The 26,836-nt window shown below is 34.1% G+C and overlaps 2 protein-coding genes across 3 annotated transcripts in view; one reads left to right on the top strand and one right to left on the bottom strand.

Annotated features, from left to right (window-relative positions):
• Positions 1-11,627, bottom strand: part of LOC149479285 (uncharacterized) — a 45,282-nt gene extending 33,655 nt beyond the window's left edge. For both annotated transcript variants that reach the window (XM_089707853.1, XM_089707852.1), the window contains exons 1-3: positions 11,377-11,627; positions 7,459-7,608; positions 7,030-7,100 (exon numbers count right to left, since the gene is read on the bottom strand). In XM_089707853.1, the coding sequence (XP_089563979.1) occupies positions 7,030-7,075 (46 nt within the window). In that variant the 5' untranslated portion in view covers positions 7,076-7,100; positions 7,459-7,608; positions 11,377-11,627. The remainder of the gene's footprint in view (positions 1-7,029; positions 7,101-7,458; positions 7,609-11,376) is intronic.
• Positions 11,628-15,557: 3,930 nt separating this feature from the next.
• l(3)73Ah (polycomb group ring finger 3-like lethal (3) 73Ah) lies at positions 15,558-26,638 on the top strand. The gene is made up of 5 exons (XM_089707886.1): positions 15,558-15,793; positions 22,369-22,521; positions 23,143-23,285; positions 23,807-23,950; positions 24,549-26,638. Exons 1-5 carry the CDS (start codon positions 15,682-15,684, stop codon positions 24,672-24,674), a joined length of 678 nt encoding a protein of 225 aa, XP_089564012.1. The 5' UTR covers positions 15,558-15,681; the 3' UTR covers positions 24,675-26,638.
• The last annotated feature ends 198 nt before the right edge of the window (positions 26,639-26,836 follow it).

The following is a 26,836-nucleotide window of genomic DNA, read 5'->3' as shown; positions in this document are numbered from 1 at the left end:
ATTGTAATCGTTCATACTGTTGCGTTACTCTGTCATGCTGCATTATAGATGGTACTCCTCAATACAAATATGTATCCGAATACATTCTAAAACTGTTTGGAAATCAAAAAAGCTCTAGTATTTTAAAAAGATTGAAATGTTTTATATAAAATTAATGAACATTAAATTGAGCACATAGTCTTCTTTTAGAACTAAAGATAATGCATTAAATAGACAACTTTACGATATACCTAGATAGTCCAATAAATGTCAACACATGCCCTAATCCCGCAATTAAACTATGCCATTCACCTCTACCATTCCGACCCGAAAGTCATCACCTGCTTATGTACACACAGTACAGTGTACACACGTACAAGCCAGGTCAATAATTTTATTAAATAACGTCTTACAAAACATAATATCGCGTCCATCAAGATAACGAACGTGTGCGTTGCGTAGTGTTACATCAATGCAATGTTCCCATGCGATCGCAATCACGACTCACGCTTTTGTTTGTGTTTTGTGTTCGCTCGTTTGAGCTCGTGGTTGGCACATCCTTGAAGACAAGTCGAGATGGAAATTACCGCATTTCTAAGCCGATAATTGGTGGAGATTCTAAGACTTGATCTTAATAATGAGTATCTTTGACCATATAGTTACCTTTCGATTAACATTTTCAGTGGAAATACTTTTATTATCATGACCATGTGAAGTCATCAAAGAAAAAAAAGATATTTGAACTGACAACAAGTAAATGCTACAGAAGAGCTGAGCGATAGCAGATTATAGTACAACGACACTTGAAAAATCTCATCTATCTGACACGACGTACTTAAAGAATATATTTTTCTTATTAGACAGCGTATAAGTTTAGGTATATTATATTATAGCAATATATCCACTATAGTCAATGATGCCTCTTGTGTGAATGTTGACCCAGCACTCGCGTGACCCAATTTTTTCTCAAGACTATTTGACTTGAAATACCACGACAAATTTATATACTGAAGATATAGATAACATACGGGTACTTATTTTTATCAAATGCGGAATACAGAATATCCTTAGTGAAAAAATACGAAACAGGGAAATTATTCATACAACAAATTAAATTGAAACTTGACACTTACCAAGGAACAATAAAAGCAACACTTTGCAAATTTAACTGATTACACATGGACACTAATCCTATGGAATATCAAACGAAATAGCAAAGACAAGAATAATGGAAGTTAATGCCATTAACCATAAGCAGTCTTAATGCGATGCGTGTTATTTACCTTACACGGTCATTAATTTCTTAACGATTTAATTAGTATTTATAACCTTGTAATCACCTTAATTGTCACTTTTACACATAGCTCGCAAATAGACACGCAGAATGTTTCTTTATTGTTGATATTTTCGAACAAATAACGACGAACATCAAACAAACACAAGAACATTAAAAAAACAAACATCCTGAGCTTTTTTGAAGAAATACAACATGTAGTTAAACCTATCATTAAAAATTAAAAAGACATTATATATTACACATTAAGCCCATACTTATCTGTGATATTAACTAATCACTTAATCCAATCAGTCATCAACTAATTTAAAAACATCGTATTCGTAACAACATTGACTCGTAACTAGCGGCTTTCCTTGCCTTCCTAATTAATAAGAAAAACACATATCAAAGAACTTACGACATTCTTTAGATCTAATCCTCTTACCTAATCCAATTGAACCAGGTAGTCATTTATTTGATACCACTATTATAGACTACAGGCCCGTGTTGAAAAAATTATGGGTCATTTGACCCACCAGGTGACCTATCTAGAACGATATAAGAGCATGAAATAATAAGACTCAGCACTATGACGTCACTTGTAAGCTGACCAAAATCAAATGACCAAATTTACCCCGGCAACTGTCGAAAAATAAAAATAAATTCCGACTTTGTGGACCACCCTTTTTTGTACGGCATCTGTGTCATACTATTTCTATACTGCTTTTAAGCCATTATTCCGCAACGCCGTACAAAAATCATGGAGACAAGGGGAGAAAATCTCTACCTGAACTTTCGAATTCTCATCTGCACTCAGGTGGACAGCTTACGAGTGACGTCATAGTGCTGAATCTTATTATTTTATGCTCTTATATCATTCTAGATAGGTCAGGTGGTGGGTCAAATGACCCATAATTTTTTCAACATGGGCCTGTAGTCTATTATTATTGTTATTCAGGCCAATAGACTTCCTTCTTTAGAAAATATATCTATAAACACCCAATGTTAACAACATGATGCTAGAAACATAATTTCAACACACATACATATACGAATTCCAATTCCTTCAAAATAATACAAATTTATTACCCATTTCTACATAACCATAAATGGTTATGCTCTACAAAACGTAAGTGTATTACGATAAGCAAAGCGACTTCCATATCATTTACGTAATACGCGGGGCAGTGGAAAAAATTGTATCGGTTACGAGAAAAATCTAGAACTGCTTTTCCCGGTTGATTGAAAAACACCTATAAAACAGGACTAGACCATATGTAACGATGGAAACTAAGTGGTTGATATCGATATGCAAACAGCAATCAAAACATTAGATAATGGGACGGGAGCTAGCAACGTTTTAAAAAAAGTCATTTGAGTATAGTTGGGTTTTTGATATACTAATAAACGCAACCACTGCGGCCAGCCAGACAGCCCGGACTCTAACCGAAATAGGAAGAGAAACAGTATATCAAAGAACCAAGTACATATTCTAAAATTCTCTCTTGTCAACGTTGCTACCTCCTATACGATAATGATACAATAACATGTGATTAAAACTAAGAACGAATTTCCATACGTATCCATATTTAGACAACCGTTAAGGAACTATTACGTCCTTAATGAATGCAAATGAAATGTGAAGATCTAGGTCAAACCGCACGGGTTAAATTGAAACTTAACTTCGGGGTCACGCATATATTTATTTTTCACATGTAGGTTTGAGACAGTGATGTAAGTAAAGTGACCTTACTTTTAAAGCAACAATCGCAAAACACGTTGCCGGTTCTGCAATAGCAACGACAGGAAAAGATGTTGACCCAATGATGTATCTCGAATTGCATACATAATACGAATTCGTAGTCAAGATTGGAATTTATTAAAAACCAGAAATATTATGTGCATGTCTTCATAGCATTCACACATTATACAAATAAACAACACGACACAATGAAAAAAATATTTTTTTAACAAAAGTTCAACCACCTTCAAATGGCCAAAACTCGACAGAACTTTAATTGGACCAAACGGAAGGCAGTTGTTTTCAAATAAAGATAGATTCAAAAAAAATTGGTTCAGCCAATCGACAATTCTGAGGTAACAACTCGAAAAAAATATAATCGAATTTGAACCTCTTCCCTTATTTAAAGACTGTGAAGATTGAAAATAACCATAAATACCCCTTAAAAGTTTCCCAATCACAGAGTCCGTTCATAATGACCCCATTAAACATTCCAGAAAAGGTTGTATTCACAGACAATCGCGAGATGCAGTTACAAAATCTAAGTTCAGATGCCCTGCGCGAATGTGCCACTTTCACTATCGTCGGCCCACTTCGTCCGCTGGTCATTTACCGCTTACAACATGCCTTATGTCATAGCGGTTCGTGCTCTGCTGCGACCGACATTGTGAAGGACGAATCTTGGCGGTTACAAAATGGGGCGTGATGCAGTGAAGTTGTAGTGGTTCTTGTATGTCAATTAATTGCGAGAATATTGACTCAGCATAAGTATATTCTGTGGCATAAGGGAGAATGAAGGAAGAATCTTGGCGGTTACAAAATGGGGCGTGATGCAGTGCAGTAGTGGTTCTTGTATGTCAATTTATTGCGCGAATCCATACTAATATTATAAATGCGAAAGTAACTCTGTCTGTCTGTCTGTTACTCAATCACGCCTAAACTACTGAACCAATTTTCATGAAATTTGGTATGGAGATATTTTGATACCCGAGAAAGGACATAGGCTACTTTTTATCCCGGGAAAATAACGCAATCCCGGAAATCCCACGGGAACGGGAACTATGCGGGTTTTTCTTTGACTGCGCGGGCGAAGCCGCGGGCGGGAACCTAGTGTTGTATATATTGACACTGTTGCTAAATCTTACTAGCAGTGTCAATTTAATAAGAAAGGGAGATTCGATAACAGAATATGCTATTGAGTCTACTGGTAAAAGAGCCAATAATAACCGAAGATTCGCTAATAGAAATGGCTTTTGTAATATTAATCTAAACAAGGATGAAATCAATGAAGATGATAATCGAGATGATAGGGGTACCATCATAACAAAAACCTGAGAAATTTCAACACGCCAATCTGTATACGCCGGCAATCAATGTACAGTTTCTTCTTGTAATTGACAACATTTCATTTTTTATAAGGCCATGAAAGAAAAAAACCGTTTCTTTATTTTGCTCTTGCGATTACAGAAAAAAAATTATTTCATTTTTTAATCGCATATTTTAAGAGAAATTAAATAAAAACGATAAATGTGATTATGACGTCATACATACGGAGGAATAAAAATGCGCCTTAGCCTAATTTAAAAAAAAGTTAAAAAAAAACTATCACTGACATTTACAGGGTATGTGTCAAATTTCATATTAATGTCATTTTTGTGAATTATTCATGTAAACAAACTTTTAAATCGTGTTATTGTGTTTTGGTTTTCTAATTTAATCTCATTAGCGTGATGTTTGTTTGATTGGAGTTGGACCAATTTATTTATATTATACAAATAGTGCCTATAGTGTTCATAATTTTCTTGAAATAAAAGACTTTGTTTACTTACTAAAAGTTGTATTTATTTAACACTTTCCAACGTTTTTGGGATAGTATATTTGTTTCCCAGAAATGTTCAGCACCCCTTAACAAATCCTGCATAAAGTCATCATCATCAGTACTTGTGAATAAGTTTATTTTGTTTAAAATTTGGATCAGCAAATAACAATATTTACAAAGCTTGACGAATCAAAGTGACAAATGTGCCAAAATGTCAACTGTTAAGATTTTTTTTTAATTTAAAATAGGTATGTGGCAAAGGAAAAAATGTATTCCTCCGTATGTATGACGTCATTTGGCGCTTACGACATTTTAGAATGAGATGATTTTAAAACTCAAAAAGATGAATGAAAACTTCCATATTTAGAAAAAGCAAAAAATACGTGTATCATAATTTTTGATCTAGTTTTCATTAAAATAAAAAAATAAGTAGCTTAAAATTTTGAAATGTTGTCAATTATGATCAAAGACGACCTGAATTTTATAAACATCTGAGATTGAGAAAGAAACTAATTCCAAGATGAACGACAGGAGTTGGAAAATCAATAATTTTAATTTATAATATAGACAGGATAAGAATTCTAATCAAAGATTATTTAGCTAAGTCAGTGAATAAGATCTCCATGAATTCTACATTCTCATGCCATAAAATACAATTGAAAAAACAACGTACATATTATTATGCATTTAGCGATTCCTCGATGGACTACATACCGACTTTGTTTACCATTCACTTTCCTCTCCATAACAATAAAACTAAACCACAGATACATTCTTGCTCATTACAATCATATAGCTCCTAATCCAGCTTGCTTTCGTTCATTTAAAATGCAGACTTATTTAAATTATTGCATATAATTAAATCAAACGTTGAACTATTATCCAACATGCATAATACACGATTAACGGTATAATTTAGATCGAAATTCCGATTAATATCGAGTGTTATAAATAACAGTTTTATTGTTTAGCACCGACATTTATGGTGACGTAATCGTTTTCAATTATGCAATGTTTATAACGTGCAATTATAAGCCTAGCTATTCGATAGTAAATACTAAGGCTGGGTTGCAACTTGCAACATGTTAAAGTAACGGTTACGGAAAATGAGTTGCAACATTTGACAATTTTATAGATGACGTCACAATAATTCTGACTCTAAGGGCCGGTGCAGTCATCCGCACGAGTTTCAGCAGTAAAAGCTATTGTTAACGTAAAATAAGTATTAGAAGTGTCAAATATAAAATATCATTCGACTTGTAACCCTGTTTACTTTAACTGTGAAAAAATACCCTGGTGCAACACATTCCGCAGTCGCTGTAAAATTCACCGTTACTGTTATTGTTAAATTTGACATTAATCGACTACTCTAACGACTACTATCACCAGCTATACGATAGTGAATAGTAATGATACAGCTTGAGCAAGCGACCTGTTGCAACTTCGCGGTATCAGTGTGGTGTAGACTATAGTGCAATATTACACAAGTACTTCAGTATTATATTGCATCGAAGTCTCCTTTCCAAATGGTATGTGTACGAGACCTAACTTTATACTATATGGTTAGTTTAAAGATTGATTGAAAATAAATAGGAGTTAAATATCAGAATAGGTCTATTACCATTAAATATTTCAGTTTTTTCTATTTGCAGTCTGAAGACATTTATTTAGTAGAGAAGGAAACTCGTTTGTATGAGCTGATCAATTAGGGAGCGATTGTAGAAAAGGCACTTCTTATTTCTTATTGCCATAGATAGCACACATTTACGGCGAAATAACGACCAAAATGACCTTTTTTTATATTTTACCTACCGCCATTAAAACCTAGTATGATCGAACGCTAAGCTCCAACTACTTTTTACTAACTAGGTATTCAGGAAAAGGATGTTATTGCAGGAAACTCGACTGCTATAAGGATTTATACCGGCATGTGTCTTACTTTGTAACGTACTAGTTTAAGATTTGCTATCACATAATGGTATGAATTATATAAGTATCGAAGTAGTTTTATATATGTAGTTCACGTAAGTATTGCACTTCATTTATAAGTTGTTTTTGTGTGTCTGTTTTTGCTCTTTCACATGGTAAATGAAATAGCAAAAAAGTAGCGAAGGTACCTACCATTTTTAAATAAATTAGTATAAAGTGTATCTACGTATAGTTTTTTGCTGTAAAATGTTTATAGATTGTTTAGACAACATAAAATCCACTTACTCGTAGTAAGGCCCGCATCGCCCCGGTCAGTCGGTGTCAGGCCCATGGCTGGCCGGGCGCAGGCTTCATCACTGTAAACAAATAAATACTTTACTCTATTCCTAATAACGATTTCTTTTTTCTTTAAGTTTTCATTTGTTGTACAAAGAAAGATTTGTACCTAATTAAAAAGTATTTTTAATGATCTAAGGCAATAGCTCATGTTAATAAATATATTAACCTGTATGAAATCGTAATAAAACTAATATAATATTTTGATGAAAATAAGCTGGTATTATTGTATATTCCTTCTTTACCACACCACCTCAGTAAGCAATCTATAATTAAATTTACAATAAAATAGAGCGTGTGTGCCGAGCACACGTGTCAGAAGTGAAACTTTTTTGGCAAGATTCAAAAGAAGAAAAATATCGCAGAGTTGTTCCGTACCTCAGCAGCCGGTCTCTATAGCAGACAACGGTCCGCCTTTCGTCACTAACACCAATCGAGAAGGTCGCGAGATCAGGCCGGTTCAGTTGTTCCACGCAACGATGTATCAGGAACCGACGGTAGTTGCTCACAGGCGGGAAGACTAGCACACTGTGTATGTAAACTGTTTCTTAGAGAATATACCATTAAGCATATTAATTTTATGTACTGCATCATCATTTCATATCTATACTAATATTATAAAACTGAAGAGTTTATTTGTTTGGACGCGCTAATCTCAGGAACTACTGGTCCGATTTGAAAATTTCGGTGATAGATTGCCCATTTATCGAGGAAGGCTATGGCTATGGGCTATTTATCATCAAGCTAGCGGAGCAACACGGGTGAAACCACGGGGCGCAGCTAGTATAGTATATAAAACAAAGTCGCTTTCTCTTTCCCTATGTCCCTATGTATGCGTAAATCTTTAAAACTGCGCAACGGTTTTGATGCGGTTTTTTAAATAGAATGAATCTCGAGGAAGGTTACCATCATAGAAATCTAAATAACAAGACACATAGAAGTGCTACAATGTCATAATTCGTATGAAAACCGCTGTCGCCAAAATCAACACATTCAAACCGAAAGCTAAACAGTACACACAAGTAAACTATGCCTTTTATTGGACAGCTTGATTTTAGTGAAAACTAACTTATCTATTAAATTAAGCTTTTGAATATGTATCCTAACGCACGAATTTACGGTTTATTTTAGAATAACATCCCTAAGTATATGAGACTTTTTGCTCCAATACGAACAAACGTGATAATAAGAATGGTCGACTGTGTCATTCATTGTTATTTCGATTACTATGGTGACACTCGTAATACTTGTAAATATTCTATAATTTTAAGGAAAAACGGCATTATTTCTAAAAAAAAAATATTTTCCGATGAAATATTATTCCTTTATAAGTATAATTACAACTTGTGGAAGAATTTCCGCAATGGGAATTGCTGAAACACACCATGTATACACTCATACGTCTCCAGAGCAACTGAACAGTGACGAATGCACTGGTGATGTGCAAATCACCTGAGTGGCGACAAGGTCACGCACGCTTACGACTTCTAGTGTCTTGTTATTTAGATTTCTATGGTTACCATTTATTCGGCTTAGACAAAGCGGGCGAAGCCGCGGGCGGATCGCTAAGAATATAGCGTATTTATTGAACAACTGCATAAAGCATTAAAGATCTAAACTATAATATTATACTATTGTGTGAGCAAATTCATTCGCGTGTGCGTTGATTGTAATTAAATTCTTCTGCCAAGGACTAATAGCTTAGATATAGGTAACAAAGCAAAATCCATCCAGTTGTAACCAGATTTGGTAATAAGGATAATGTACAGATTTTTAAACAAAATAATACATTTATGGTTTGTTTTCGCATAGTGCTAAACTAACAATAGGAGCTTTCTCGATATTAGAGGTTGAGGTTGTTTTTTGTTTGTTTGAATGCGCTAATCTCAGGAACTACTGGTCCGATTTGAAAAATTCTTTCGGTGTTAGATAGCCCATTTATTGAGAAAGGCTATAGGCTAAGATAATATATGCTATATCATTACGCTAAGACCATAAGCAGCAGAGCAATGCAGGTGAAACCGCAGAGCACAGCTAGTCTAGCAATAAAAAACTAATTTAATATTATGTTTAAATCTATACATATAAAATATTACATTAATTTACAAAATGAACAAGCTTTATGAAACTCAACCTTACAAAATTTCATGAAACTCAATCATTACGCTAATTATACAGAAAGTATGACCCAATTTAAAAATAAAACATCCATTGCATGTGTGTATATGTGTATGAATAATTGTGTGTGAGTTTATAACATTCTTTATGATATTAGATCATAAGAAGAATAAGATTTAGATTATTTGTAATACTATATATTATAAAGGAAAATTCTAAAACATATATTTTATTTCACAAAAATTATGCATTCTTGTCTTTAGTTTTATACTGTTGCATAAAGTAGAAAAAAACAAACCATACCCATCCCTTAAACTAGAGATATACAGTGAGAAATTCTGAAAATAATGTAGATTACATGAAAATTCACAATTTATGATCGCACCAGACCAGTTTCATTCATGCTCTGATAGATGACCAACAAACTGTATCAATCATGTAATAGATGTATCTACAGCATTCTTTAATATTGTTGAGTTACACTAGCTTAGATTGTATGTGCGCTAAGACTCAAAAGAATGTGTTTAAAGTTATGGCTCTCTTTAGGCAACAAAGTGAATATTGAATAAAATTTTGATTAAGAGCCGATTTTTCAATCCTTGGTTAAAATTTATCCATCCAATAAAGTATTACACGAACATATTAAAATGTCACCTGTAAACTGTCAAATACGGACAATTACAATACATTTTTGAAATGGTAGTTTAATATGTTATTCAATGAATAAGTTTTAACCAAGGATTGAAAAATCAGCCCTAAATAACATGGAAAACAGGCTCCGAGAAGTATATCTTTTCCTAAAGAAAATACTGAGAAAAAGGCATTCAATAAATAAATACTGAAGTATATATAATACTAGCGGTTAGACCCGGCTTCGCCCGTGGTACCTACGTGTTTAAACTATCCTATCTCTCAAGTTGGATCAAACTGCACATGGTGTGCGAATTTTATTATAATCGGTTAAGTGGTTTAGGAGTCCATTGAGGACACACATAGTGACACAAGATTTAAAATATATATTAAGATTTCAATAAGCGATTTAGAAATATAAACAGGATTAATTTATTGAAATGTAATCATGTATCATGCACATTTATTTATTAGAAACAAGATTATTATGTATGAGAGTAAGTCACACGCAAAGAAATAAATACAATTGCAAATCTTAAGAATTAATTGAGATTTCTTGATTAAATATCAGTTGATTTAATTGTAAATTTATTTCTTACTAGCGGTCCGCCCCGGCTTCGCCCGTGGTACATGTTTACGTTTTCTCTACATAAGAACCATCCTCGTACTTCAAGGAATATAATAAAAAAAGAATTATCGAAATCGGTTCAGCCGTTCTCGAGTTATGCGCTTACCAACACATTTTGCGATTCATTTTTATATATAAGATTAATATACTTTCTATGTGAAGAGATCTTATAATCCATACTAATATTATAAATGCGAAAGTAACTCTGTCTGTCTGTCTGTTACTCAATCACGCCTAAACTACTGAATCAATTTGCATGAAATTTGGTATAGAGATATTTTGATACCCGAGAAAGGACATAGGATAGGTTTTATCCCGGAAATCCTACGGGAACCGGTTTTTCTTTGAAAACGCGGGCGAAGCCGCGGGCGGAAAGCTAGTAAATATATATACTGGTTTTATTATTTCCAATATGAAATGAATATAAATGCTACAGTATATATAAGTGCTTTGTTATAGACCCAAAATCAGATGGCGAGACGAACTGGACTCTCATTGCGAGGAATGGACTAAAATTGCTCACAATAGGAAGACATGGTCGAAGGGAAGAGAGACCTTAGCCCAGCAGTGGGACAGACATGGCATAAAAAATAAGGTGAATATTTAAAAAAATCACAAGAATTTTTTTAAACACAAACAACAAACCGATATAATCCAATAATTTAACACCTTGCCTTTGTCATATCACGATTCGCTATTCGTGTTCAAGGTGCCTTTATGTATATTCGGTTATGCTCTTTACGTCCTACGATCATCACTGGACAATAACCTTGAATCATTTCAGTTTTACCAACTATTTTCAGTGATTATCAATTATTTATTCGTCAATTAAAAACAAGCACTTTACCGGTGATTATCATGCTTTCATGTGCAGTATCATTAAGCAATGTTTATTATAAAAAAATTAATATTAATTGTACCTGTCAATTTTTTTTTCGGCTAGAAAACATTTCAAGTCTTCGCTGACATCTTCAATAAAATTGTCGTCAGCTAGGTTCAAAAACCTTTCCACCGTTTTGGCACCCAGTTTGACGGCGATTATATTATACTAACATAAAATACTAACTTCACGTGCAACAAAAATATTAATAGCCGTCCATTTTCGTTTTGCAATCACAATAGTCACAAACACATGCATGCAATTTGCAAAAATCTCACAACAAAGATTAAAAATAAAAAACAATTTCGTACACAGATTATAATCGCTTTACTTTTGCACAGATACTATATAGAAGTTAATGTCAAAGTCGCACAGATTACAGCTAACTCATATCGATTTTCTATTCGAATAAAACATCGAATAGTTTATGCTCGGAAACAAATTATTATTATTACTGGTTATTTTTTTAATAACTATTGTTCCAGTTTCCACACCCAGCTCCGCTCGCGAAAACAATCACAATATAAATTAATGTCGTCAAAATATGTTCAAGTCTTTTTTTTGTTTTGATTGACGTCTTAGATCATTAAGTAATGGATGGAGCACGCTGGCAAATGTTCTAACTAAACTTTCTGCCGGTTTTGGTGCGGGGAGGGTAACTCACACTTTGAAACACAATCACACATTCACAAAAATAATTTGTGTCTTTACAAACTCAAACTATTACAAAATGGACAGACTAGCATGTTTTTGCACACATACATCGATTACACAGAAAAATCTCTATACATATACGTTATAATACAATCGTTCTAAAGGGATGTAACCATATCGATATTACAAAAATAATAATTTTGTTGAAATTAGAAATAACATTAATATTATATTCATAAAAAATACTACACAGGTCATTTGTAACGTTTTCATCATTATTATATGCATATGAAAAAACAATAAAACGCCATTTTATTTGTATTTGAATATGTATTTATTCAACACATCACATATAATATTCAATAAAATAAATATCGGTCCAGAAATTTTTATTATTTCTGTACCGAGGTGTCCATTCTGATTTTCTCCCACAGCATTCAATCCACCTTAGCCTTAAAGCAGGATTTTTTGTAAATCTGAAATATACGCAATATTCGTACATACATATAAATAAAGTAGCTGCTCCGCGCGGTTTCACCCCCGTGGCTCCACTCCTGTTGGTCGTAGCGTGATGATATATACCTTCCTCGATTAATGGGCTATCTAACACCGAAATAATTTTTCAAATCGGACCAGTAGTTCCCGAGAATAGCGCGTTCAAACAAACAAACAAACAAACAAACTCTTCAGCTTTATAATATTAGTATAGATTACATAATAGAAAGGTTACAAGATTAACATTACAAAAAAAACGGCTAAATGCGAGTCGGACTCGCGCACGAAGGGTTCCGTACCATTAAAATGTTCTGCCAGTTAAAAGTAACCGAGCGTAAATTTTAATAAATATATACAAGACTTACAAAATAAACATTATACTCCTTTTTATGCAGTTGTGTAAAATTTTAATATAAAAGATTAATTCTCATCTCATTTCAAATTATACTTAGAAAAATATTTTTTTATCGACGTTCAAGTTAAAAGCAGTCCGTCACTAAGAAAGTCGTAAAAATTAACGACCTTTTAAGCGACGAGTTTTTAAATTCAACTCTATCACTAAGTTCATAAAGATTAAATTTGAATTTCTCTTCAAGATAGTCTCGCTACATCACTTTATAGTCTCGTGGGGAGTGCGGTTCAATATCGCGTTCTAAATTCAACTTTATCGCTTAGTTCATAAAGATTAAATTTGTATATTTTCTCTTCAAGATAGTCTCGCTACATCACTTTATAGTCTCGTGGGGAGTGCGGTTCAATATCGCGTTCTAAATTCAACTTTATCGCTTAGTTCATAAAGATTAAATTTGTATATTTTCTTTCCATGATAGTCTCGTGAGGCCGCATCAATGATCGAGTACACACATGACTCGATTATTTGTCTTGATCATATCGCTAAACGATACATCGACGATTATTAGAAATTGCATTTAATTAGAAATGTACGTTAAAAAAATAAAAAAATATACACAAATGAAAGGTTATTCCATCTTTTTTAATATTCGACATGTTTGAATTGCTTCTGCAAGACTTGACAGTGCAAAACGGCATTTTTAGCGGAGCACTCGCAGACGTCCTTTCGATGTTTTACGAATACGCAGAGTGTTCGTAATCGATTACGCAAGTAGTTTTTATGAAAGCATAAGATTTTTCGATTCGAATAATCTTATACCTCGGCAAAAGGGGAAACGCCTGCGTGTGTTATCCATTACTTAATGATCTAAGATTGACGTACATCATTACATAGTATAACTAGCAACCCGCCCCGGCTTCGCACGGTTTCAATGGCGGCCGGCCGGTACCGCCGCAAACGCTACGTCCCGCAATTTTGAAATCTGTAATATCTTCGAAAATATTCACGTGTAAAGAGCCGTATAGATCTATATTAAACTAGCGGTCCGCCACGGCTTCGCCCGTGGTACATAATATTTACGTTTTCTCTACATAAGAACCATCCTCGTACTTCAAGGAATATAATAAAAAAAGAATTATCTAAATCGGTTCAGCCGTTCTCGAGTTATGCGCTTACCAACACATTTTGCGATTCATTTTTATACATAAGAAGATGAACAATGTATTCAAGGTACTTAATTGGTTATGGATTAATGCTGCATTGGTTGAAATCGCTTCGAAAATTAGCCATTATTTGTCGTAAAAAGAAAATGACAAAAAAAAGTTATTGTGGGTTATCCATGAGAGATAGACATATACCATCACGGACTTTTCTGTAGACCTTTTCAATGTGTACAATACAGGGTTCAGCCAACGTTAGCAATGGAAGCGGAAAAAATGTAATTATTTACGACATCACATTAGAAACCTCAAAAATAACAGTACTCCTCCACTATTTAATGGATGTTATTATACATATAAACCTTCCTCTTGAATCACTCTATCTATTAAAAAAAACTGCATCAAAATCCGTTACGTAGTTTCAAAGATTTAAGCAAGCGGTTTTTTTTAATAGATAGAGTGATTCAAGAGGAAGGTTTTAGTATATAATTTATTATGTTTTAGACAAAGCGGGCGAAGCCGCGGTGGAAAGCTAGTATAAACATAATATGAACAGAAAAAAATACCAAGCGCGGTTTTATATATTTAAAAAATGTGTGCGTGTACTAATGTACACACGTAAGAAGTGAAACTCCTTTATGACCTTATTTTGACGTGACAACGTCTTAAATTAGGTTGCGACTGGGAGTCACTTATGAAAAAGTGTAACGCTCGGTAACGTTACGATGAGTCACCGAACGAGAGAGAGGCCCGCCGAATGCCTTGCGTCTCTCTCCCACTCTACTATGATCGAGAAAAAGACGTTGACACGTAAAATCTTCGCCCGTAAAACCGACTTTACAGGCAACCATTTTTTAAAAAATAATTTACTATAATATGCAACTTTACAGAAATACGTCGAATCACGCGTGGTAGGGATAAAACATATATTACTTTTCTCTTTGGGATAAGAAAAAGATGGTGCGTAACGGAAAAATGCCACGCGTAACGAAAAAATGTTACACTAAATTTTATGACAAATCTTAACTTAATTTTATAAATGCGAAAGTCACTGTCTTTCTATCGGTCTGTCTGTATTTTCTTCACTCCTAAACTAGAACTACTGAACGGATTTGAATGAATATTTGTAAAGAGATATTTTGAAACGTGAGAAAGGATGCTTTCACCTTTTAGGTCTTGTATATGTAGGTTTAATCCCAAAAAGCCTACTAGTATAATAGAAAGCTAGTATAAAACTGTATTATCTTATTGTGTTATTGTTCTTATTTTCTGTTTTTGTGTATTCTATTCTCTTTAAAAACATGTTTCAAGTTATAATAATTCCTAATATATAATTAAAAAGCCAATTCGTGCACGTATTTTAATTAATAAAATAATCCCACCCCACATTCCCAGTTTCCAACCTTTCACTAGTTTTCTTCTTTTTATTTTTTTACTTAAATTTAATCGATGTGAATCGATTCCTAATAACTCGATACACATCAACAATCTTAAGCTTGCTGTATAAATTTTCTACATAATCTGTACAGAAAAAAAGAAACACTTTTTCTAATTGTCATCTGTCATTGTCAAACGTCACTTTTGTGTTTGGTGCTTGTGACTTAGCGTTTGTGTTGATTTTATTTTTGTTTTTCATTATTTTCAAACTAAATACTAATGGTTTGGTACATTATTACACATTAGGATGACAATGGAAAGAAGAATAAAACTAAAAACATTAAACAGTCATATTACGTGTAAGATTTGCCGCGGCTACTTCATTGACGCGACCACAGTTACCGAGTGTCTTCATACGTGTAAGTATTATTATTATTCAGCATTGCTAAGGTTTAAAAAGGTATAATGTAAGCAATAGAGCAGGTGAAAGATATTTCATTTCACAGTATAGGTACAATATATACATAGATATTTCATAATTTTTATCTGACTTTAAGATAACCTTGTATCCAATGGTATATGGCCAGGCAGTACTTAAGGCCTATAAGTATTTCGGAGTGTTATGAACTTTAAACAGTTAGTTGTACTACTTATGTGGACTTACGGGCTAAACTGTACATTATAGGGCGTGGAGTTGAGAGTCGTAATTTTTTTTGTGGTTAGCTATTGTCCTATGGAACCTAAATCTGAAATTTCACAGCGCGAAAACTTTTTGTTTTTGAGTCACGAATTTTTGAAAATCGGAAAATTTTACTCCATTTTATCTTTGAAACGCGAACTTACTGTTATGACAGTGTCAAATTGACCTACAGCGATTGTCAAACGCGTTTCATTTCAGGTAAAACATTTCTATCTAACCCAAAAAAATATTATAATTTAAATTTTATTTATGAAATTTGTATATTTTTTAACAACAACATTAAAAATAATTATTATTAAGTATAGTTTTTGTAAAATAGATTAAATAAAATAAAATTATTAATATTAGCAATTTATAATTTAACAAAAATATTAATCGAAGTGTCTAGTCGTCCGCTAAACGGATGAATAAAATAAATTAGTCGTCCGATTACCGGATGAATAAGATAATTTAATCGTCCGATTATTCGGATTACTAGATAACCTTTTAACACTAAAGCTAGTTGGGTTGGACTAAAGCAAAGGGGGCGCAGGACTTTTGATGGAGTTGGTGTCATTTTAACTTGTCTATTTATTATTGTTTTATCGTAAAGATAACGCTAATATAAGCATGTTTTATAGGAACAACTTTTCTCTAAAATCAAAAATGGCGGAGATATTCACCCTCAATTCGTTAGGTTAGGTTTAGGTTAGGTTAGCCTTTAGGTTAGGTTAGGTTAGGTTTCTTAAAAAAAAACTACACAGAAATAGGAGCCCCGCGAAGCGGGGCTCCGTCGACGCGCAAAAAAAAAATCAAGTTAGGTTAGGTTAGCCGTTAGGTTAGGTTAGGTTAGGTTTCTTAAAAAAAAAAACTACACAGAAATAGGAGCCCCGCGAAGCGGGGCTCCGTCGACGCGCAAAAAAAAAACAAATACCTACGTGTGCCCTCCTCCCCCCACAAAAAACCTATAATACGTGCGGCAGTTCTCTAAAGAAACCCCGATAACCTAACTATATAGATAAATAGATGTTATCGGACGATTAAATTATTTTATTCATCCGGTAATCGGACGACTAATTTATTTTATTCATCCGTTTAGCGGACGACTAGCGCTGTCCAATATTAATTGTACGCTTTGTACCGTGGAACAAAACAATAACGACGTCATTTTCAGTTACCGTTCGTTTGCTGCCTTTCAGTCGAGATCGTTTCGTGCGTACTCCTGTTAAGCCCTAAAACTGTACAAAACTATTAAACTTTTACTTTTAGCATACAAATAGGTAGTGAGGAGCGAAGCGACGAGCGTGTTAGGTTAACATTTGAACTGCCGCACGAGCCGAGCGAGCGAAGCGAGCGTGCCGCGGCAGCGGCCGGCGAGTGCCAGAAGCGACTTTAGGGCGATTCCCACTCAAACAAAAAAAAAAAACGGTAAAACTGTACATTATAGGGCGTGGAATTTGGGGGTAGTGGGGGGTGGAGAGAGGGGGGGTGGGTACTAGGAACTTCCCCTGTAAAGGGGGGGGCGCGAAAATTAATAGTTTTCGAGATATTTACAAATTAAGTTTTGGTCCGCCTAAAGCAAAGGGGGCGCAAAGTAAGGACTTAGAAAATTTTTGATCTAAAGTGAAAATTGTATAGGTATCATAAAATACATAATTTTTATTCAAAACGCTAAAATAAGCATGTTTTATAAAAAAAACGTTTTCTCCAAAATAAAAAATGGCCGAGATATTCGCCCTCAAAGATTGATGATAAAACCTAACCTAACCCTTTCCCTTATCTCCTCATGTCTTTTTTATATTGTCTCAGACACTGCCTTAGCTCCGGCGCTACGGGAAGTGCAGCCCTTCCGCCCTTGCGTGACAAAGCACGGTCGCCCGTACTCCACTTCGCAGCTTCAGCTTATTGGTCGCCTTCGGCGACCAGCCTCAGCCGCTCCGCTCCACACGGCTCCCGAGCTTTGTCACGGCGGGCGAGGGCTGCTCTCCCTCCGCGCCTCCGGCTTTTTACATACACTCTAGGGGTAGGGCAGACAAGACCACGTGGAATTCGGGGTTGACAGCTTCGGTTCTGTGGCAAGTCTTATGATAATGCAATGCTTATTTTAGCGTAACGTTTTTTAGCTAGATTCGGACTTTCGCAGCTTAATATTGAATACATAATATTCCATCATTGAAAAAATTTACATTTTACAATCCGTCATGTATCTTGGTAATTATCAAGTTTAGAGAAAAGTTGCCCCAACAAAACATGCTTTTATTAGCGTAATCTTATATATTATATAAGTAGTTGTATGGTTTAAATATACTGTAATTCATTTTCATTGCTGCACCACCTATTGTTTTCACCTCTTTCTTATAATTAAAAATCCTACCCATAGGTTGCCTGGTAGAAATCGCTTAGTAGCGATAAGGCCGCCTTTTTAGCTTTATAATCATATTGTCTGTTTCTTTTTTTACGTGTATTTACATGGTGCTGAATAAAGTGTATTTATTATTATTATTATTAATCTTAACGATAAAACAATAATAAATAGGTGTTATAATGATACCAACTCCATCAAAAATTTTCTAAGTCCTGCGCCCCCTTTGCTTTAGGTATTTTTTTCCAGTTCCACATTGATCTGAAGCAATTAATATTAATTATTACTTTACAATAATAGTTTTCAATACTAGTAATATTGCATTAGCTCTTTGATTTGAAATATGACAGATTTAATGTAATAGACATTTGTATGACCTGTAGTTTTTTTGGCTAAACTGTACATTATAGGGCGTGGAGTTGAGAGTCGTAATTTTTTTTGTGGTTAGCTATTGTCCTATGGAACCTAAATCTGAAATTTCACAGCGCGAAAACTTTTTGTTTTTGAGTCACGAATTTTTGAAAATCGGAAAATTTTACTCCATTTTATCTTTGAAACGCGAACTTACTGTTATGACAGTGTCAAATTGACCTACAGCGATTGTCAAACGCGTTTCATTTCAGGTAAAACATTTCTATCTAACCCAAAAAAATATTATAATTTAAATTTTATTTATGAAATTTGTATATTTTTTAACAACAACATTAAAAATAATTATTATTAAGTATAGTTTTTGTAAAATAGATTAAATAAAATAAAATTATTAATATTAGCAATTTATAATTTAACAAAAATATTAATCGAAGTGTCTAGTCGTCCGCTAAACGGATGAATAAAATAAATTAGTCGTCCGATTACCGGATGAATAAGATAATTTAATCGTCCGATTATTCGGATTACTAGATAACCTTTTAACACTAAAGCTAGTTGGGTTGGACTAAAGCAAAGGGGGCGCAGGACTTTTGATGGAGTTGGTGTCATTTTAACTTGTCTATTTATTATTGTTTTATCGTAAAGATAACGCTAATATAAGCATGTTTTATAGGAACAACTTTTCTCTAAAATCAAAAATGGCGGAGATATTCACCCTCAATTCGTTAGGTTAGGTTTAGGTTAGGTTAGCCTTTAGGTTAGGTTAGGTTAGGTTTCTTAAAAAAAAACTACACAGAAATAGGAGCCCCGCGAAGCGGGGCTCCGTCGACGCGCAAAAAAAAAATCAAGTTAGGTTAGGTTAGCCGTTAGGTTAGGTTAGGTTAGGTTTCTTAAAAAAAAAAAACTACACAGAAATAGGAGCCCCGCGAAGCGGGGCTCCGTCGACGCGCAAAAAAAAATCTAGTTTAGGTTAGGTTAGCTGTTAGGTTAGGTTAGGTTAGGTTAGGTTTCTTAAAAAAAAAACTACACAGAAATAGGAGCCCCGCGAAGCGGGGCTCCGTCGACGCGCAAAAAAAAATCTAGTTTAGGTTAGGTTAGCTGTTAGGTTAGGTTAGGTTAGGTTTCTTTAAAAAAAAAACTACACAGAAATAGGAGCCCCGCGAAGCGGGGCTCCGTCGACGCGCAAAAAAAAAACAAATACCTACGTGTGCCCTCCTCCCCCCACAAAAAACCTATAATACGTGCGGCAGTTCTCTAAAGAAACCCCGATAACCTAACTATATAGATAAATAGATGTTATCGGACGATTAAATTATTTTATTCATCCGGTAATCGGACGACTAATTTATTTTATTCATCCGTTTAGCGGACGACTAGCGCTGTCCAATATTAATTGTACGCTTTGTACCGTGGAACAAAACAATAACGACGTCATTTTCAGTTACCGTTCGTTTGCTGCCTTTCAGTCGAGATCGTTTCGTGCGTACTCCTGTTAAGCCCTAAAACTGTACAAAACTATTAAACTTTTACTTTTAGCATACAAATAGGTAGTGAGGAGCGAAGCGACGAGCGTGTTAGGTTAACATTTGAACTGCCGCACGAGCCGAGCGAGCGAAGCGAGCGTGCCGCGGCAGCGGCCGGCGAGTGCCAGAAGCGACTTTAGGGCGATTCCCACTCAAACAAAAAAAAAAACTACAGGTCATACAAATGTCTATTACATTAAATCTGTCATATTTCAAATCAAAGAGCTAATGCAATATTACTAGTATTGAAAACTATTATTGTAAAGTAATAATTAATATTAATTGCTTCAGATCAATGTGGAACTGGAAAAAAATACCTAAAGCAAAGGGGGCGCAGGACTTAGAAAATTTTTGATGGAGTTGGTATCATTATAACACCTATTTATTATTGTTTTATCGTTAAGATTACGCTAATAAAAGCATGTTTTGTTGGGGCAACTTTTCTCTAAACTTGATAATTACCAAGATACATGACGGATTGTAAAATGTAAATTTTTTCAATGATGGAATATTATGTATTCAATATTAAGCTGCGAAAGTCCGAATCTAGCTAAAAAACGTTACGCTAAAATAAGCATTGCATTATCATAAGACTTGCCACAGAACCGAAGCTGTCAACCCCGAATTCCACGTGGTCTTGTCTGCCCTACCCCTAGAGTGTATGTAAAAAGCCGGAGGCGCGGAGGGAGAGCAGCCCTCGCCCGCCGTGACAAAGCTCGGGAGCCGTGTGGAGCGGAGCGGCTGAGGCTGGTCGCCGAAGGCGACCAATAAGCTGAAGCTGCGAAGTGGAGTACGGGCGACCGTGCTTTGTCACGCAAGGGCGGAAGGGCTGCACTTCCCGTAGCGCCGGAGCTAAGGCAGTGTCTGAGACAATATAAAAAAGACATGAGGAGATAAGGGAAAGGGTTAGGTTAGGTTTTATCATCAATCTTTGAGGGCGAATATCTCGGCCATTTTTTATTTTGGAGAAAACGTTTTTTTTATAAAACATGCTTATTTTAGCGTTTTGAATAAAAATTATGTATTTTATGATACCTATACAATTTTCACTTTAGATCAAAAATTTTCTAAGTCCTTACTTTGCGCCCCCTTTGCTTTAGGCGGACCAAAACTTAATTTGTAAATATCTCGAAAACTATTAATTTTCGCGCCCCCCCCTTTACAGGGGAAGTTCCTAGTACCCACCCCCCCTCTCTCCACCCCCCACTACCCCCAAATTCCACGCCCTATAATGTACAGTTTTACCCTACTAAGTAAATAGATTAAAATATGTCATGAAATTTATCTACTGTATGTAAAGGTGTCACAAACCACAAAAAAGTATATAAATTTTATAAGAAAGAATGTAAAAACAAATAAATACATACCATAAAGAGGAGGGTTTCAGTATGAAGAAAATATAAAGGAAAAAAAAATCTTACAAAACAGAATGAATAAGTAATTCTTTTATAGGACAAATTTGGCATTGTAAACCGTGTGTGTGCATTTTTATAGAGTACTAGCGGTCCGCCCCGGCTTCGCCCGTGGTACATATTTCGCAATAAAAAGTGGCCTATGTCCTTTCTCGGGTATCAAAATATCTCTATACCAAATTTCATGCAAATTGGTTCAGTAGTTAAGGCGTGATTGAGTAACAGACAGACAGACAGAGTTACTTTCGCATTTATAATATTAGTATGGATATGTTATTCTGGTACATTAGCTACAGCACTGACAAATATCATCAAAATTTGTTATGCATGAAAGTGTAACTATATTTATTCTTACAAACTTTAATGTTTATTACAGAACAACTAGCTGTAAGACATGGTTTCACTTGCGGCCAAAACTGAGGGCACATCAAATGTTATTTTGATGTATAACCTATATTCCTATGAAAGTATATTTTTCGTAAAAGAGTAATAAATATACATCCATCCTCACAAACTTCACATTTATAATTATAGTGGAATACTCTCCAATATTTGGTCAGGCTGAACGTATACTATTCACTATACCACACTTACAAGAACCACATTCACATATTACTTATATTGTTGTTTATTATTTACATTCCAGTCTGCAAGAGCTGTCTAGTGAAGCACTTAGAAGAGAACAACACATGTCCAACATGCAACATAGTGATACATCAGTCCCACCCGCTGCAATACATAAGTTTCGACAGAACGATGCAGGATATTGTGTACAAGCTCGTACCCAATCTCCAGGACAGTGAGTATGATTGTATCGTGTGGTTTTGGTAGTAGGTGACGAAAGGTAGGAAAGGTTGACGAGCAATGGTGGTTTAAATATTTAAGATTCTTTTAAGCAATGAAAGTTAGCAATAAATAAATATGATGATGAAACATTTAAAATAAATTATTCAGCTAATATGACAAATTATGTTACACTTTTAAGTTTCAATGCAAATAAGATTTAAATTATCTTTTCTTCATTATTCTATAATATTTTTAAAATTAGGGATGAAGAGTGGTCTCATATGAATTTTTCAAGATTACTGCTGTAAAATTAAGTTCAAATAAAAAAAAAAAGACGGGTTGCACTCCGGGAGTGCCGGCTTAAGTGAAAACTTGATTGTTAACGTTGAGCATGTTTGATATTTTAGAATGGTATCCGTCTTACGCTTTTTCGATCAGGTCACGTGTCCTGACGCGAGTTTAAAATTTTATACCCATTACAGAAAAAGTGCTCAATGCCGCTAAAGAAGTTTACACTTCAAAAAAAATATGAACAGAACGATACAAAAATACTTTTGCCAGTCATAATTGATTAAACTGGAAGTTTTTACTTGAAATATTGAAAAAAACATTTACTACACACCACAAATTTCAGATGAAATAAAGCGTGAACGTGATTTCTACCGCGCCCGCGGGTTACCATGTCCCAAGGATGCAGCGCTCGCCGCGGACAAGCCCGGCGGTGGGGACGAGCCCGAACAGCAGGATAATAGCGACTGTCATAGAAAGGATGAACAGGTATGTATTATAGTGTTACTAGCGGTCCGCCCCGGCATCGCCCGTGGTACCTACATGTTTAAACTATCCTATCTCTCAAGTTGGATCGAACTGCACATGGTGTGCGAATTTTATTATAATCGGTTAAGTGGTTTAGGAGTCCATTGAGGACAAACATTGTGACACGAGATTTATATATACATATTAAGATGTGTTTGATGATGCAAAAAAAATGGGGATTGTTTGTAATAACAGGATAAAAAGAAATTGACAGAAAATTGGTATAGATGAATTTATGATAATAGGCGATTTGTCGGGAATCTTTTTTAACTTGTTTTGATGTGCGTTGATAAATGATAAAGGCAGTTTTTTTTGTACAGCAAACTGATAACTGTAAAGGCACTATTCTAACTTAATAATTCACATGCAGAAAGTTTATGGTATATAATTCTAATATCTCAATTTGCATATGTGCATTTGTATCTAATATGTTTACCAAAATGTGTAGAGAACATTGTTAAAATAATATAATAATGTTACAGGTGAATGTTTGCTTGGAATGCATATCAACATCGCTCAGAACGCTAAAGCGTAGCTTCATTCGATGCTCAGCACAAGCCACCATCACGCACCTCAAGAAATTTGTAGCCAAGAAAGTGTTGAGCGGAATAGACAAATATAGAGAAGTGAGTATTTTTTGTTTATGTCTTAAAAATATGTTATTACTAGCTTTCCGCCCGCGGCTTCGCCGGCGTATTCAAAGAAAAATTCGTATAGTTCCTTCTCGTGGGATTTCCGGAATAAAACCTATCCTATGTGTTAATTCAAGTTACCCTCTACATGTGTGTTAAATTTCATTGTAATCGGTTCAGTAGTATTTGCGTAAAAGAGTAACAAAAAAACACATGCACATCCTCACAAACTTTCGCATATATAATAATTATTATAATTATAATTATATTTTTAAGAAGGATTAAATGTTGGCCTTATAATTTTATGTAGACCAATTTTTTTTGGAATTTATCTCCATAATTTTAATTCATGTATGATGACCTGGCTATTAAATTGCCCTTTATATTATTGTTTGATAGCAAATAATTAGATTTAAAAATCAATATCATAATTATTTATCACATTAATCAATACAACCTCTTGAACATGAAAACAATATAATATTATATGATTACAAAATATTCATAAGTACATAATCAAATCTCTATAACATCTACGATATATTTTCCGAATGATTTGCGAGTTATTGATAATTATTTTTATTTATTTCAGATTGACATACTATGCAATGACGAATTATTAGGCAAGGATCATACGTTGAAATTTGTTTACGTCACTCGGTGGAGGTTCAGGGACCCCCCGCTACGATTACAATATAGACCCAAGATTGACATATAATTTATTATTTCGTGTGATTAAAGATGAATAATTTTTATTAAATAGTTCCATAGACTATAGAGCAGCTTTGTTTATACTGGGTGTATGTATAATCTATCAAATTTCAACCATTTCTGTTTAGTAGTTTTGGGTAAAAGACTTATATTTTCACATCTCATGCAAATTTTTATGTGTAATTACTAATTAGTAGTTGGTGTAATGACAATAATCAAGTAAAATTTGAATACATTACCATTTAGTAAAACAGTGTAATATCAATAAAATTACATTTAATTTATATAATTTTCAGTTTTTATTTTGGGGAAAGATGTATAAAAATAATGGAGTGATAATGGGGACCAGAAAGTAGGTATGTTATCACGAAAGTATGTTGTTGTAAGCATTAAATGAAGGAATTTGTTCAATTATATTTTCACCTTAAAATGTCCTATTTCATACATTAATTTCGATGTATGAAGAAGCATTTAAAATTACTGCTTTGTATTAAGTATATAATTTAAATATTTAAAACTGATTAAAAAAATACTTCACTATTATGTAGGTAGTAAGTTTGTAACATGTTTGTAAAGAACCAAAAAAAAGACGTGTGGTACTCGGGGACTGCCGCGGTAAAGCTATTGCATACTATGCCTTCAAGCCACACCTCCGCGTCCGTCCCCGTGGGGAGCGTGAGGTTTTTTCGTTACAGAATTTCTGGATTCGGTCCCCGCGCTCAAGGCCCGCGATAGAAGCTATGCAATAGCTTAATAATATTTTATTATTCTTCATCTTTAATCATACAGAATATATAATCTCAGCTGTAACAATATGCTTATAGATAACAAGTATTATAATGTTTATTTGGAGATTTTGTTAGTGACATAGCGGCTAATTTAATAAAAAATATGTATACTCACAAACATTTTGTAGGTTAACTACAAAGACGGGTAAGTTTCCTTGCAAAATTGGTGTAAATTTGTTAGAAATAAGCACATTATAAAAAAAAATTGACAAAAAATGAATATATTGTTACAAATTTGTTTATTGATGATGAAAACATTTCTGACATTTTATTAATTTTTTATTATTTTTTTGGAAGGATCGATTCCATTCCTATTAATAAAATAAATTTACCTACAGCGAAATAGCGTATAAATTAATTCAATTTAGCGGAATGTCACTTAGGTGTTAATTTTTAGTTAATTTTTAAAGTAATGATAGTCCAATGTCCATTCAAAAGATAAATGTCTGTATATTCTTATGAATTATAGTGTTTATGGTTTCAGTGATATAAGAAAATCACTTTTACCATACACACTAAGAGCTAGCGCGCACGAGCAACTTTGTCTCCGCAACTATTTTGTCTCTCCCATCAATTTGTATGGGGAGTTGCGTCGCAACGTGCGCGCACTTTCATACTAGCCCATAGGTGGGAGAGACAAAATAGTTGCGGAGACAAAATAGTTGCGGAGACAAAGTTGCTCGTGCGCGCACTGTCTAATCCTAGTGTATAAAGAATATTTTGTACTCTAATATATTATAGAAAACATCACTTAATCTTGGATCTAGCGCGCAAGAGCAACTTTTGTCTCGGCAACTATTTTGTCTCTCTCATCAACTCTATGGGCTAGTAAGAAAGTGCGCGCACGTAGCGACGCAACTCCCGGGAGACTTTTTTATTAACCCATAGAGTTGATGGGAGAGACAAAATAGTTGCGGAGACAAAAGTTGCTCTTGCGCGCTAGTTCTTATTCATACTTTTTCTTTTATTCACTTTAAATAATTGTCTTTGTTCATTTTTCTCACATTTCAACACTTTGTTTTACTTTTGTTATTTTGTTTTAGTTATTTTAATTCAGTTATTAGTCTGTGTTTAGATTCATAATTATTAACATTATATTTAGTTAGATTTTTAAGTAAACAAAACAAATTTATTTAAATATAAATAAAATACAATTTATGTAAAATATATTGTTTCAATACAATACTGCATTTTATTTTTCTTCAACATATGTACTTACCCTTTTTTTCTAAAAAACTAAGAGTTTAATAAATGTATTTCTTTATTTTATATATTTCAGTTCGGTTTTCTATAAAAAGCGTGTTTTTTAGTTTTTTTTAAACTATTATTATTTTATTTTGATCCCTATTCCCGATTCCGTAATTTACAATTTCAAACTAAT

This window comes from Colias philodice, chromosome 20 (genome assembly GCF_061535455.1).
Source record: "Colias philodice isolate Cphi_HAF_F1 chromosome 20, ilColPhil1 Martin Lab GWU primary, whole genome shotgun sequence".
Lineage (NCBI taxonomy): Eukaryota > Metazoa > Arthropoda > Insecta > Lepidoptera > Pieridae > Colias > Colias philodice.
The sequence above is the reverse complement of the archived record's forward strand: the minus strand, read 5'-3'. Positions and strand labels throughout refer to the sequence as shown.